The sequence below is a fragment of the Perissodus microlepis genome, chromosome 9 (assembly GCF_051167445.1).
Source record: "Perissodus microlepis isolate ML-2025 ecotype Zambia chromosome 9, ASM5116744v1, whole genome shotgun sequence".
Classification (NCBI taxonomy): Eukaryota; Metazoa; Chordata; class Actinopteri; order Cichliformes; family Cichlidae; genus Perissodus; species Perissodus microlepis.
The window spans coordinates 29,747,542-29,761,006 of record NC_140469.1 but is presented as its reverse complement, the minus strand read 5'-3'; the positions used below and the strand labels follow the sequence as shown (position 1 = coordinate 29,761,006).

General features: G+C 40.9%; 1 protein-coding gene across 2 annotated transcripts; it reads left to right on the top strand.

Moving 5' to 3' along the window:
• Positions 1–1,860: 1,860 nt before the first annotated feature.
• On the top strand, positions 1,861–11,928 carry ssr1 (signal sequence receptor, alpha). 2 transcript variants are annotated; one of them, XM_084940172.1, is made up of 10 exons: positions 1,861–2,024; positions 5,581–5,708; positions 5,832–5,928; positions 6,028–6,131; positions 6,210–6,368; positions 6,536–6,612; positions 6,709–6,787; positions 7,018–7,111; positions 7,956–7,970; positions 9,032–11,928. In XM_084940172.1, the coding sequence occupies exons 1-10, from the start codon at positions 1,955–1,957 to the stop codon at positions 9,097–9,099; spliced, it is 891 nt and encodes a 296-aa protein (XP_084796298.1). In that variant the 5' UTR covers positions 1,861–1,954; the 3' UTR covers positions 9,100–11,928. The 2 variants fall into 2 exon arrangements, with proteins under 2 accessions (XP_084796298.1, XP_084796299.1); XM_084940173.1 differs by lacking the exon at positions 7,956–7,970.
• The last annotated feature ends 1,537 nt before the right edge of the window (positions 11,929–13,465 follow it).

The following is a 13,465-nucleotide window of genomic DNA, read 5'->3' as shown; positions in this document are numbered from 1 at the left end:
CTTTAAATATGTGGACACAAGTGCAGCAAATACAGCATAAAGCTGAGCCATCAAAGGTGTGAAACACTAGGACATACAGCATGTTTGAAAACCATGACAAAGAAGCAAACTGAGGGTTTAAATACACACATAAGGTCATTAGTGACAGAGGACCTGGGGAAAAGAAGCACAGGTGAGCAGAATCTAACTATACAAGGGGACACAGAGCTTAAAGCATGTGACATGAAGGAAAGTAAGACAGGAAGTAACAGAACACAAGAAAAAAAGGGTGAGAAGATGCACAGAAACGAGACTAGGAGACATCAAACAAGGAGCTAAGAAACATAAATACCTAAGTCAGAAGCACTGGAAATGCTATACCCAAAAGACTAAATAACATAACACTTGAATGTAAGCTACCTAATAAACCCAACAATAAATTGTGAAAACCACAAAACTCAAAACACGAGGTCAAAGATCCAGAAACCCTGACAGCGTGCCTCTGCAGCCTTTTTCCAAGAGCTCTGGTTTATCTTGCCATTGAATGTGTGAGGTAGTTGAATGCAAGGACACTCTTAAAAAAAATCAAAATAAATAAATCTTGACGTCAAGAGTTTCACTTCTGGTTAAAGTACCAGGAGATGATGTGGAAATTTTGAAATGGTTACAGAATATACATACATACAGTGTATTAGTAGTGGTATTGTTTTTGTTTTTTAACTTTTATCTGTTTTTGTTTTATACTTTATCTCTGTGTGAAGCACTTTGTGATCTTTTATCTAGAAATAAATAAAACAAAATTTTACTTACTAACTGTTCAGCACCTTTCATCCTGGTTAGTGAAGTTCAAAGTGCTGCACAGATGACTGACAGTCTGATAATAAAACAGAGGAAAGTCTAAAGTAGCAAAACAACATGCAGTGACAAGGACTTTCAAATAAATCGTAATAAAAATAAAATTATTTACATTAAAACGTAATAAATCTTATAAACAGTCAGATTAAGAGTTTGCCATTAAAAATATGATGAATAAAAATAATTAACAGTTATTTTTTTAAATAATATAGCTAATTCATAAAGAAAAAATATTTTCTTTACTTTTATCATTCTTTTTCCCATATCTATTGTGGAACATAACGCTGAACATACAACAGGAGAAAAGTGCGCACTGACAGAAAAAACAAAGAAAAAAACATTTGTATATATTGCATATTGTGATTTGGATGTGTACGTGACTGAATTGTACGTGTTTGAACGCAATTTGTGGCTACAATAGCAACAACAACAACAACAACAACAATAATAATAATAATAATGATAATAATAGTTGGAAATTAGCAATATGCGCAGAACATCAGTTTTATACTTAGACTACGTTAAACTGCATTGTCCCTTTTAAATAAAGAATTGGTATTATTAATAGAAAACAGTTTAAAAAGATTAGACATTCATTTTAAAGCATCAGAAACAAGTTTTCGTTCTAGCTGCATCTGCTAATTTATTCTGACATTTCGTAGAAACTCCCAGTTTGTTTATATCTGCAACAAGAAACAGCACTATTATTCATTCTTAGAATTAAATATGAAATGTAAGTTATGAAGAAAGGTCATTCTTTCAGCACTTGATCAATTAAAGTTAGTTTTTATTCTGTTTTTTTCTCGGCAGTGTTCACTTCCGGTTTTGTGTCCTTTCCATTCGTGCTTCCTAAACTTCCCCAACTTGAGCAGAAAGTCCAGAACTCAGGTCAGCTGTTCTCTGTAAAAGTTATATTATTCTTAACAATCTCAACCGTGTCTAACCATTTTTATACCAACACAACTGCGACCTGAAAGGGGGCTGACGCCACACCACAAACTCCACCGTGACTTCTGCGCATGCGTCATAGTTAGAGTAACGGAAGCAGTACAGCGACGCTCATAGACAGCCTGACTGTCTGACCGACGCTGAATGAGAACGCACTGATTTCGACTTCAAAATGATGAAATTTCTGCCGAAACTTCTGCTACTGGTGTTGTTAGCCTTTCCGGCGACTCTTCTTATCAAAGGTAAGTCTGTTCGTAAAGATACGAAGAAAAGCGCAGCGATTTATGGGAAAAAGAAGTGTTAGCTGTCGAGCTAAGTAGCTGCTGTGGGGAAAGGGGAAGGCCGCTCTCCATTAAGCGTGCTGGTTGAAGTGAAGCGTGTATATAAAAATGAAGGGATTCATCGTAAATGTGGGGCAATTAGAGGGATAGCTCCACGGTGGATTTCGTTTTCGCAAATGCCTCTTGTTGTTTCGTGTAATTTAGTGTAAGGTAGCTCACGTCAAGGTACTTTAAACGCCTGGTTAGACTGACGTGTCCTTACTGTTAGCAGGGAAGCTAAGAGGCTCAGTTAACGTGCTGCTTTATTTCAGCTCCTTTATTTCCTCTCTGTGTAAACGGAGCCTCGGAGTTGCCACACATAATATGATGTAATCAACAAAACTTGTGAAAGTTGCTGAAAAACTGTGTAAAGTTACTTTTGTTGCTACGCTAGCTTACTTAGCTTAACCCCACAGAACTGAATCACAGAGCGACTGTTACTTCAAATGCCCGCTTAATTAATGTAAGTAGATAATTAAGTCTGTAAGAGTATGGCTTATTTACTCAATTGGTCTGCACACTGTGCAGCTGAACGGGTGTTTGAAGCCGATTAAGTTATCTGGATTGTATCCTGTTGGCTGTGATTGTAAGCTGTGGGTTAGTTCGGCGTTTACATGACGAAACGGATGTGTTGGCTTCCTATTTCTTTTAAGCAACACTGTTTTTACATCACGCGGCTGTGGGGATACGCTTTTAGAGAGTTTAACAATAGCGATTTTATATTAGGGTATTGATATTTGTAATCATAAAGTCTAACCAAGAACTTGGTATTGTGTGGATATTATGCATATCATTATTATCACGGTTAATAATGTTGTAATAAGTTTCATTTTAATGTGTTGGTTAATCCCTGGCCTTGTGTATATGCAGACAAAGTGAGCGGAAGTAGTGGGACTAACCTGACTGTGTTATTGGGTCGCTGTCATGAGTCATAAACCTAGGCAGCATGGTGGTGCATTGGTTATCATGGTTGCAAAACAGCAAGAAGGTTCTGAGTTGGAGCATCCTGGATGGAGAAGTCTGCAGCCCAAATAGATGCATGTCAGGCAAATGGGTGACTCTAAAATGATCTTGTGTGTCAGTGTCTGACTCTGTTAGCTGGGGTATGCTGCCTTCATTTGGATAAGCATTTAAACAAGTGGATAGCTGCACCCTAATTGACAAGGTGTGACTGCACTGATGAGCTGAACAAAGGTATTTTCTTTCACGTAGAACTGAATGTTAAATGTTCAAAAATGTTTGCATGCTAGTGTTATTCGTCAATTTTCTTAATTCTTTATCCAGTTCAGCGCGGGCTCCATCCACACTGAACTTGACAACAGACAACTGTTCCAGCTGTCATGGGGCGAAAGGTGTGGTGCAGCCTAGGTTATGCTCTCCATTGTCATCTCTCTGTGCAATGCAAGCCCAAACTGACATCACAACTGCTGGCATGTGCCACACTTTGGCATCATTTCAGTTTTTCATGCTTCTCTTAACTTTTGTAATGTGCCATGTGCAGCCAGCTGGGTGGAAGAGAAAACTGTTTGATCAGCTTGTTTTTTTGTTTTGTTTTTGTAAACTAAGTTTTTAGTTGTATATCAATACCACAGTTCAAAGGTTCCCTGATTACAGCAGATGTTGAAACAGCAGAAACTTCTACACTTACACCAGCACTGATGCAGACCAGTTCAGGAGAGAACTGTGGCGAGTACCGTGTGCCTTCAAGTTCCATGTAAACGATGACTGGGATCTGGTGATGTTACAGTTTGCGCTTGATACAACCAGTGAACCAGTGTGGTGACCATAAATGCCAGTAAGGTTTAAATACATGTGACTCGCTACCGTTTAGTTCTAGAACTAAAGATGGCTCTTGGGTGAGAAGTGAAGTCCAGTCGCCTTCTTCACTTGACTTAGATCTGAGATGATGGCCGTCTTGGAAAATGTAGAACTGTTTTTGTTTGTTTAATAATATATTTACATGGATGGCTTCAGAGAGACAAACATGGAGACTTTGATGCTTGTATCTAGGGATGGGTATCGTTTAGGTTTTATCCGATACCGGTGCCAAACCGGTACTTTTGAAACGGTGCCGGTGCTTAAACGGTGCTCAAACCGGTGCTTAAAGAATGGAGAACACAAACTTTGTCCAAAAACCTCTCATGTTCAGCTGTTTTTTTGTAAAAAGATAACAATGTTAGCCTTTTCTGCAGCTATGGGGCATATATGGTATCACTCTTGGCTGGAAGCAGTGCTTAAACAATGGAAAAAACACAAACTTTGTCCAAAAACCTCTCATGTTTAGCTGTTTCCCACTTTTTCTTTGGTTATTTTAGCCTTTTTGGCCAGGGTGAAGGGAGTATCTGCCATCAAACAAGAAGACAGCCGCATGTAGCTATGATGATGTTTGCTAGTTCACCTTACATGCGTTAATGTAATAACGTGGTTAGCCTACTCAACGTAAATTATACACGAACAACATTAAGCTACTCACGCAGAGAAGAACGGCTGCTGCTGCCATCATCCTCCTCATCATTTCTGCTACACTGGCAGGGCTAGGGGCCAGGACTCTATTCTTCGGGTTTTTGGGGATGTTGCTCCGGGTCCGATAACTGGCAACCCACCCGCAGTAGATGTGCTCGGAGTGAGGTCTCGCAGCAAGCTATCAAATACGGTGCATTTCTCGGCTTTTAAAAAAAACGCTATGCGTCGCCAGGTGTTTCATCAGATTTGAGGTGTTACCTCCTTTGACAGTATCACAGTATCACCTTAAAGCACTTGTTGCAGGCTGCTGAGTTTGCATATTTTGCTGTGAAGTACAGCCATACATTTGACCTGTCCTCCTTGGGCATTTTTAATCTGTAGCTCTGCTCTAAAAGAACGTACGTACCTGGACCCGCCTACTATCCTCGGAAACGTAAAATGATTGGCTAGAATCTAAAGTGTATCACAGCTCAGGAAAAAAAAAAAGCACCGAAATGTGCGCTGCTTTTCGGTCTGGTTACTACCGTTTATGTCAGAACTGGTGCCATCATGGCACCGGATACCGGTACCCATCCCTACTTGTATCTACCTTTGAAAGATTGTGTGATGTTACCTTAACAAAATCTATCATCCCAAGCTTTAAACCACCAAAAGTAGACTTTGTAATTTCCAAGTTTTTAGGTTGTAGTGAATGCTGCAGCTCGGTGTTTAGCTTGGTCTGGATCTGTTCTCCAGGCTATGCTTGGATTGTTCTTAAGCACACCGTGCAACAAGTTTGAGAACCATGTAGTCTTAGGTACCAGAAGAACATTGATGGAGTACAAAGTCATATCTGTGTTGTGGTCAATTTTAGGCTTGCATCCATTTTTCCAACCATCATGGAGCTCATTGGTGAACTGAAGATGTGCTTTAAATATCAGACCTCTGTAGCTGCTCCGGGGTCTTTGAACCATTACGTGAAATAAAGATTGTGTTTATAGGCTTGGTAAAAATTCCCATACTTTCTGTCTGTCAGGACCAGTGGCAAATGCCCAGGATTTGACTGAGGATGAGGAGGCTGAGGCTGTGGATGAAGACGTGGTGGACGACGTGAACGAAGAGGATGATGAGGCAGAAGTGGAAGATGATGATAACACAGAACTGGTAAGTGATTAAATTGGCTGTAGAAATGTTTTCATAGATGATGCAAGTTTTCGCTGTTTACTGTACCATGATAAACGTGAACCTGTTCTTCGTCCCGTTACCTAAACCTGTGTGCTTATCTAGACGGAAGAAAAAGAAGATGAAGAGGAGGAAGCGTTGGTTGGAGAGGTGAAGGCTTCCCCCAACGCTGACACAACCATCCTGTTTGTCAAAGGAGAAGGTGAATGTCTTTGTGTATCCGCCCTCTTGTTTTCATTCAGCAGTTTCTAGATTTTCCTGTATTGAAACCCCCGTTTGATTCATGTCATCCTTCCTCTAGACTTCCCAGCCAACGACATCGTTAAGTTCCTTCTTGGCTTCACTAACAAAGGGTCTGAGAACTTCATCGTAGAGTCTCTGGATGCTTCTTTCCGTTACCCACAGGTAAGAAGATGAGCTGTAACAAATATTCATAGCTGTAGCTTCATCTCTCTCTAAATTTGTCCTGTTCTCCCCTTTCAGGATTACCAGTTCTACATCCAGAACTTCACCGCTCTCCAGCTCGGCACCGTGGTTCCTCCCAGCAGACAGGCCACCTTTGAGTACTCCTTCATCCCTGCAGAGCCAATGGGTGGGCGGCCATTCGGACTCGTCATCAACCTCAACTACAAGGACAGCAGTGTAAGCATGACTGGTTTAAACTCTTCTAATGTCAGCGATGTAACAAATCAGATTCTGTGTGGAAGTTTGGGACAATAAGTAGGAAAAAGTCATCTGTAGCCATTATTTTCCACCATTGCGTTTGTTTCTTTATTTACATTTCTCATCCATTCTTTTCCCACCTACAGGGAAACGTTTTCCAGGATGCTGTGTTTAACCAGACTGTCACCATCACTGAGAGGGAGGATGGGCTTGATGGAGAGACGTAAGCATGCATATATATACACCCAGTCTGGCTTTTTTTCCTCCCCCTTTGCCTGCATTTGTCCATAAACCCACCCTCTCTCTCTCTCTCTGCCAGGATCTTCATGTATGTCTTCCTGTCAGGTCTTGGGCTGCTCGTGGTTGTAGGCCTTCACCAGCTGCTGGAGTCCAGAAAGGTGCAGATACCATCAGATGAAACTGTTTTTAAAGAAATGGGTAGTTGAGGGGATGGTTTAGCTAGTGGGTTTTTTTTTTGTTTGTTTTTTACATCAGGATCTGCAGGTGTTTGTCACAGACTTAAACTCTTTGGAGCTTTTGGACAAAGCATGAGCTACATGAGGTCGAGTTGGTGTCATTAGCAAAAAAAAAAAAAAGCAGACAGCTCATTCTGTGTTTGTGTTTGTAGAGGAGGCGTCCAGCTCCAAAGGTAGAAACGGGAACTTCGAGCCACAACGACGTCGACCTGAGCTGGATCCCCCCAGAAACACTGAACCAGATCAGTACGTACTCCTCACACACATCCTGTGACCTCATCAGCTCGCACACAAGCTTTCTTTTTTATGTACTTTATTATCTGCAGACACAGTAGAAATCCAACTGTTTATACACCACAAGTCTCAGATGAGATTGTTGTCAGCTTCATCGAACACTCTCAGAGCACCTTTTAAGCTTTTCTTCCTCACAGAATCAGCTGATTCACGCGTGCAGGTGTATCTTTTGTAACATTGAAAACATTCACCAAAATTACATTTAATTCCTTCAATTAAACAAAAGACTACACGAGCTTTAACCATTTAAATATGGAAGTGACTCTGCAGAACAGTAGCATGTTGGCTGTTTTAGAGTAAAGTAACACACGAGCACTGGACCACATGGACATCATGTGTTTGCAGTGAGCCACACGTTTCAGTGATATTTAAAATACAACCTGATTATTGAATGAGGAAATTTCAGGTTTCAAACAGTGCTTGCACAGATGGTGTTTAATTTCATTTCTTAGTACATGCTTAGTTTAGGCAGTTGGACTACTTTTAGGTTCATAGATTTCTCCAGGTTAAACATCTTAGCTTTCATTACGGGTCCCTGCAACCTCTCTGCTTCCTGTGCAGCTCTTGAGGTTGGCAGGCGTCTGTAGAGCTGCTGTTTCTCTCCGCACCCAAACATTTTCGAGTTTATTATATGAACAGGTTCAGGATATTTGCTGCTGTTGCTGCTCTGTTCTTCCTTCCTGCTTCACCTGCTGTTTCAGAATGATCTTAATCCTTGACTGAGCACGAGGATCACTCACCTTCTTTCTCCTCCTCTCTCTGCTTTCCTTGCTGTCATGTTTTCCTGCGTCTTCAGTGCAGAGTCGCAGAGGTGAGGTCTGCTGCATGTCGTGTGTTTGTGTGTCTGTAACAAAACTTTGGTCCTGATGTTGGAGTGTTTAGTGTTCTTCTCCCACTCCTGGTGCTCCAGATGTTCTGATCTGTTAGTGAGAAACGGCACAAAGTTAAACTAAACACAGTTAGTTTCCCATTGACAACACGTCACATTATTGGCATACATTCACCTGTTTTGTGATCAGACCATCTGGTTCTTGGCATTCTTCCTTCTGTGTGAAAGTTGGTCTTCTTAGAGTGATGGTCACAGTAAGCAGGGTTGTGGTGCAGCTGCTTGGTTGGATGTTGGCTATAAAAATGATTTTCCTTCTTTCATTTTTACTTAACCCAGCAAACTCCTCCAGTGTCTGGAAAACATGTGAAGACGTTAGTGATCCCGTTGCTTGTTTTTGTCATACCTGTGATATTTTCATTACTGTTACAGATGTTATAAAATCCTCTAAAGTCTTCAGTTACAACTTTCAATCATTTTTATACAAAAGGCAGTCAACCCAAGTCCTCTGTCAGTCGAGTTGCAGGTGTAAAATAATTTTAGTTGCACATTACATGTGTGGTAATTTCCCCCCTACACACTGCTTGTAGGAAGAGAGTCAAAACCAAGTGTCGCTGCCTGATGGTAGCAGAAATAACAAAGTAATTGAGCAGGAGCATCTTCCTTTTTTTTTTTTTTGCTTGCTTGAAGTTTTCTTTGGACCTTAAACAATAACTTCAAGGCAGTTTCTTTGGAATCACGTAATTCTTTCAAAATTCCTTAGTTTACTCGTCAGATGTAATAAAAACCTCAAACCTGTTAATGGAGTCTCCACTGTAAATAATACATGTGTGAGAAAGAGCCAAGCTTTAGTGAAATGTTTTTGGAAGATACATTTGTTTTTTTTTGTTTTTTTAAGCATGTTCTGACCTCATGTTTGGCCTGATTCTGAGAACATAAAACCTGAAGGCGCGTGGCTTCACCGCTCTGTTTTCAGAGGTAGTTTTAAAAAACATTTAAAAAAAAAAAATTAAAATTCACCTTCTTAACATCTTCTCCTCCTTCAGACAAAGCATCTCCCAAAAGATCTCCTCGCAAGAGGAACCAGAAACGCTCGGCCGGCTCAGACGAGTGACGGCTGACAAACGTCACTTCAACAAAAATTTCATCCACCCGTGGAGGAAGAGGAGGAGGCGGGCTGAGAGCTCCACCGTGAGCACACTCTGCCCTCTGCTGAGGAACTTTAACCAGTGCCAAGCACAGCGATGGCTGGCTCAGCTTAAAAACTGTTGAACACACACACACACACACACACACACACACACACACTGCAGCCCCTTTTGTTTAACGATTACTTTTTCTGACGCTGTCACAGAGAGAGAGATGTGGGAAGGCTCATCCTCTAACAGGCATGTTGGGCGTTTATTGTTTTCTCTGAAGGTTGATGGGTTTTCTTCAAAGATCAGATTTTTTTTTAAGCCTTGGTAATACAACTGCTGACATTATCATTGTGAGACAGTATTGATTGTGTTGTTTGCCTCGCACACTGACGCAGGGCTGAAACGATCAGGATCATTTTTGTCTAATTCGACTCTTCTTTCAAGTTACTGGTTCAGAGTAGAAACACTGGTTAGTTGCAGCCCTGCTCTGATGTGTAGAGGAGCTACAGTAATAGATGCAGTTTTTTGTTGTTTTTGACTTTTTTGTATATTTTTTTCTGTTCGTTGATTTTGTCTGCACATAATTTTTGGTTTTGTTGGGATTTTGAAGGTTTAATCTGCTTCCCTTCTGTCTGCTGTCCCTCTGTGTTTCGTCCTTTAGTCACAGTCACTCAGTTTCCCTTCTGCAGATACTCAGAGGGCTTTTTTTTTTTTTTTTGTGGTCTGATCCCGTCGGTCAGCTATCAGTGCCGTCCTTCTTAAACTGTAACTGACGTTTTGAGCCAACGTTTCAATGCTCATGTTATATTTAGGGGGAAAAGGCCCAAATCTTTGTCTAACAATGATGAAATATTGTTTTGATTTAGCACAGAAAAGAAACAGTAATGCAGTGTGGCCAGTAGGAGGTGGTACGAGTCGATCTCCAGAAACTCACCAGGCATTAATCTCTAGTTTCTCCTTATATAATTGATTAACCGTGTATTTCAGCAGGTAGCTAATTATTGAGAGAGAATATGGAGATATTGATTATCTGCCTGATAAGACAGATGGACGACGTGACATCCAGCAGCTGCTGAGTTTCTTGTGCTACAGAGGCTGTGACCGGCTGCCCGCCATCATCACAGTCACTGTGACACAAACGTTCATACAGTGTGCTGCCTCAGCGTGTTTTACTTTACTGTGATATAGTGAAGAGCAGTCATGATCATGTTCCACGGGGTTTTTTGGCAACTAAATCAAATTTATGCAAAGCTTCAGTTTCACAGTGACGAACCTCCTCCTGCAGTTCTGTGGTGTGCTGGACTTTTGAGCTTCTGAGCCAAATCATTTTTGCAGACGATGTGCGGCTGACTTTGTGCGTGAAGTTGATCCGTTTGTGAGTTTTTTGCTTGTCCTTCTACTTTTTGAGATTTTCAATTGTATTAAAATCCAGAGTTTCCAGCCCATGATGCCGGGAGAGCGTCATGGGCTGGAAACGGTGACACGAAGCTCCATCATGTTAGAAAGTGTGCCAGTTGTTAGGTGGACAGACAGAAGCGGAGAAACGGATCAATATGGAACTCTGATGAGGCAGGAACGGATCACCATCAATCAGCATTTGGCTCAGAAGCTGATATCCAGCATGTTATGTTATTTACGCTGTAAACACAGAGGCTGCATGAATTTGATTTAGTTGGCAATAAATATGACCTTTTAAACTCATTTAGTTCTTATGATTTTTCTTCACCATATCATAAAGAAAATGTGCGAAACACGAAATTTATGCCACTTAAATTTATGGCCATGATTCTTTCTCGACAAGGCTTCTGAGTTTTCTGTGCTGTGAAGCGTAAAGTCTGTTATTGTCAACAAAAATCGTCCAAGTCCTGTTTTTAGAACAGTTTTCATTTAGGAATCTGAAAAAGTTCATTAGACAGAAAATGTTTTGCTTATCCTTCTTTAAAGTTCAAAGGTTAACTTGGTCTCTGGGAGCCTCTGAGGGGAGTAACCATCATCCAGCAGGTTCATCGATAGCAAGAATAATCTACTTACAGCCTTAAGCATTAAAATGCATGAAAGCGACTTTCTTTTCTCTCATTAACATATGAGTATTTTAACATATGAGACGCAACTCATGAGGTTTTGTGAAATCAGATGTTATAGTTCTCCCGGCTCGCCCTGTGAAATATCTGCATCGTGATGTTACGTCAGACCTGCGAGTGGAGACCCGAGTGTCTCGTCAGGTGGACCCATCAGCACTGTTGCGCTCGCTTTCAGGCTCTGGCTCAGAAGATGACGGGTAAAGACTCCTCATAAGAATCTAACAAACTGAACGGTTCGGGTCCTCTCCACGTGTGCCTGTTTTCTACCTTTTCCGTTTGTACGTTTTTATTCACTTCTGGCTTCTCTCCTCAAGCAGCCTGTGCAGATCAGAAAAATGTTGAAGCACTGGTGTAAATACTGGCAGACTTATGCTGATTTCAGAGCAAATTTACCGAGCTAATTTATTCAAGACGAAGATTGGGATTAAAGGGGAGGGGGGTGGGGTTTGTATACTGTACCACTAGGGGGCATCAGATTCTGCAGGGCTTGAGCGTCAGATGAGGCTCCTGGTCTGCAGAGATGTCATTTCCTGTAAAGCTTTTTGTGGATATGGAAGTTGACAGCTGTTCACTGAGGCTCCCACGTCCACAAGGAGCCAAGCTGACAGGTTTTTGTTATGTTTCTGTTTTTCTAAAATGATGGGGGCTGTAATTCAGAGATCTGAGCTTGTTCTTTTATTTGCTTTTAAATGTGCAGGAAATAAACTGAGGATTTGCTGTAGAGCTGCTGCTTCTGTCGTTTTTATTAACAAAAAAGAAAGCGTAAGATTTTCTTTTCTCCATTAGTGCAGAAAAGTGAAGAATGAAGGTTTTTACAGAGTTCAAAGGAAGCAGAAATGAGGTTTGGTAATGGTCAAAACAAAACTGGGTAGATGAAACAAGCAGGAAAAAAATCTTACGGATGAGCGCAAGCAACAGTAAAAAATACTACAGATTAATGCGAAGTAATTCACGTGTTTAATTTTAGTATATTTAGAACAAAGTTTGTCAGTTACAGTTGGAGTATGAAGTTAAAGCTACAGAGGTTGCATGAGCACACTGCAAGCAGAATGAAACATGCTCACCACAGTGTAAACGTGCGTGGTCCTTGGTGATGTCATTAACTGACTGAAAGGCCACCGCTGACTGTGCACTGGCTGGCCACTTTATTAGGCACACCTGTTCAATTGCAACTGTCTAATCTGCCAATCACACGGCGACATGGCTCCAGTGGGTGGCGCTGAGGCACGATGCGTTGTTAAGACATAAACCTCAGGGAAGAAGAAAGCAACTTTTATTTTGAAAACTCACTCTCCTGCAGCTGGTAGGCTTTGCTAAATAGTGTTCCCAGCTCATCATGGCCTCGCCAGACTGACTCCAGCTTTTTCACGGACTTCCCCTTCAGTCTTTGGTAGTGATGGTGAGATGAAGCCTAGTGATGAACTGAAGCTTTCCATCCAAGCATTGTGATGATTCATTTGCTCTACTGCGCCATCAAGTGGACGATTCAAGTGAAACAGGCTCTGTGATTATAATGATGTGATGTGTAAACCTCTAAACTGAATAAATAAATTGTTTTCGTGGTTATTTATCCCGAATATTGTCTCAGTATGTCTGATACAAAAGAGAAACTATCAGGACAGAGTTTTGCTATGATTGTGTAACTGTTAGGGCTGTGTGTCGTCACTGATTTCTAGAATCGATTTGATCCACGACTCGATTCAATTCGGGGAAATTTTGCCTCAGACAGTCAGAAATATTATAATTCAGATCATGCATCAGTACATTTTGTATATTTTTATAGATATAAAAAGAAAGCTGACACTTTCGAGACTTTATCAAAGGTGTGAGCATCAGCAGATGCCTTTGTGTCAAAGTAAGTGAGGATAAAACACAGAAAAACGTGAAGGCGATTTTCCTGGCCTGGATTTTAAAAAAATATTCTGCAGTACATCAAAAACAAAAGAAAACCATTAATCAACACATGAACATTACCTGATGCTGCTGAAGTGAAGCAGAGCAAAGTTACAGAGGTTTGATCAGAGACACAACTAAGCATTTTGCAATTTTGCATAATTTTAAAAACTTTAAATTTGTTCAGTATTGAACGGCAGAAATTAGGTTTTCTTTTCGGAAGTAAGTAAAAGGAAAAAACAGCGGCCGACAGCGCTGTAAACAACGGTAGACTTGTGCGTAATAAGCAAGCGAATAATACAGAAAACAGATTTTTAGATTGGAAACTGTTCTTGAAGTACACACAGAGAGAGAGAGAGAGAGAGAG

Coding starts and splice junctions, on each gene's coding strand:
- ssr1 (XM_084940172.1), top strand. CDS start 1,955: ATGATGAAATTTCTGCCGAAACTTCTGCTACTGGTGTTGTTAGCCTTT. Junction 2,025..5,580: donor GGCGACTCTTCTTATCAAAG/GTAAGTCTGTTC, acceptor TCTGTCTGTCAG/GACCAGTGGCAAATGCCCAG. Junction 6,613..6,708: donor GATGGGCTTGATGGAGAGAC/GTAAGCATGCAT, acceptor TCTCTCTGCCAG/GATCTTCATGTATGTCTTCC.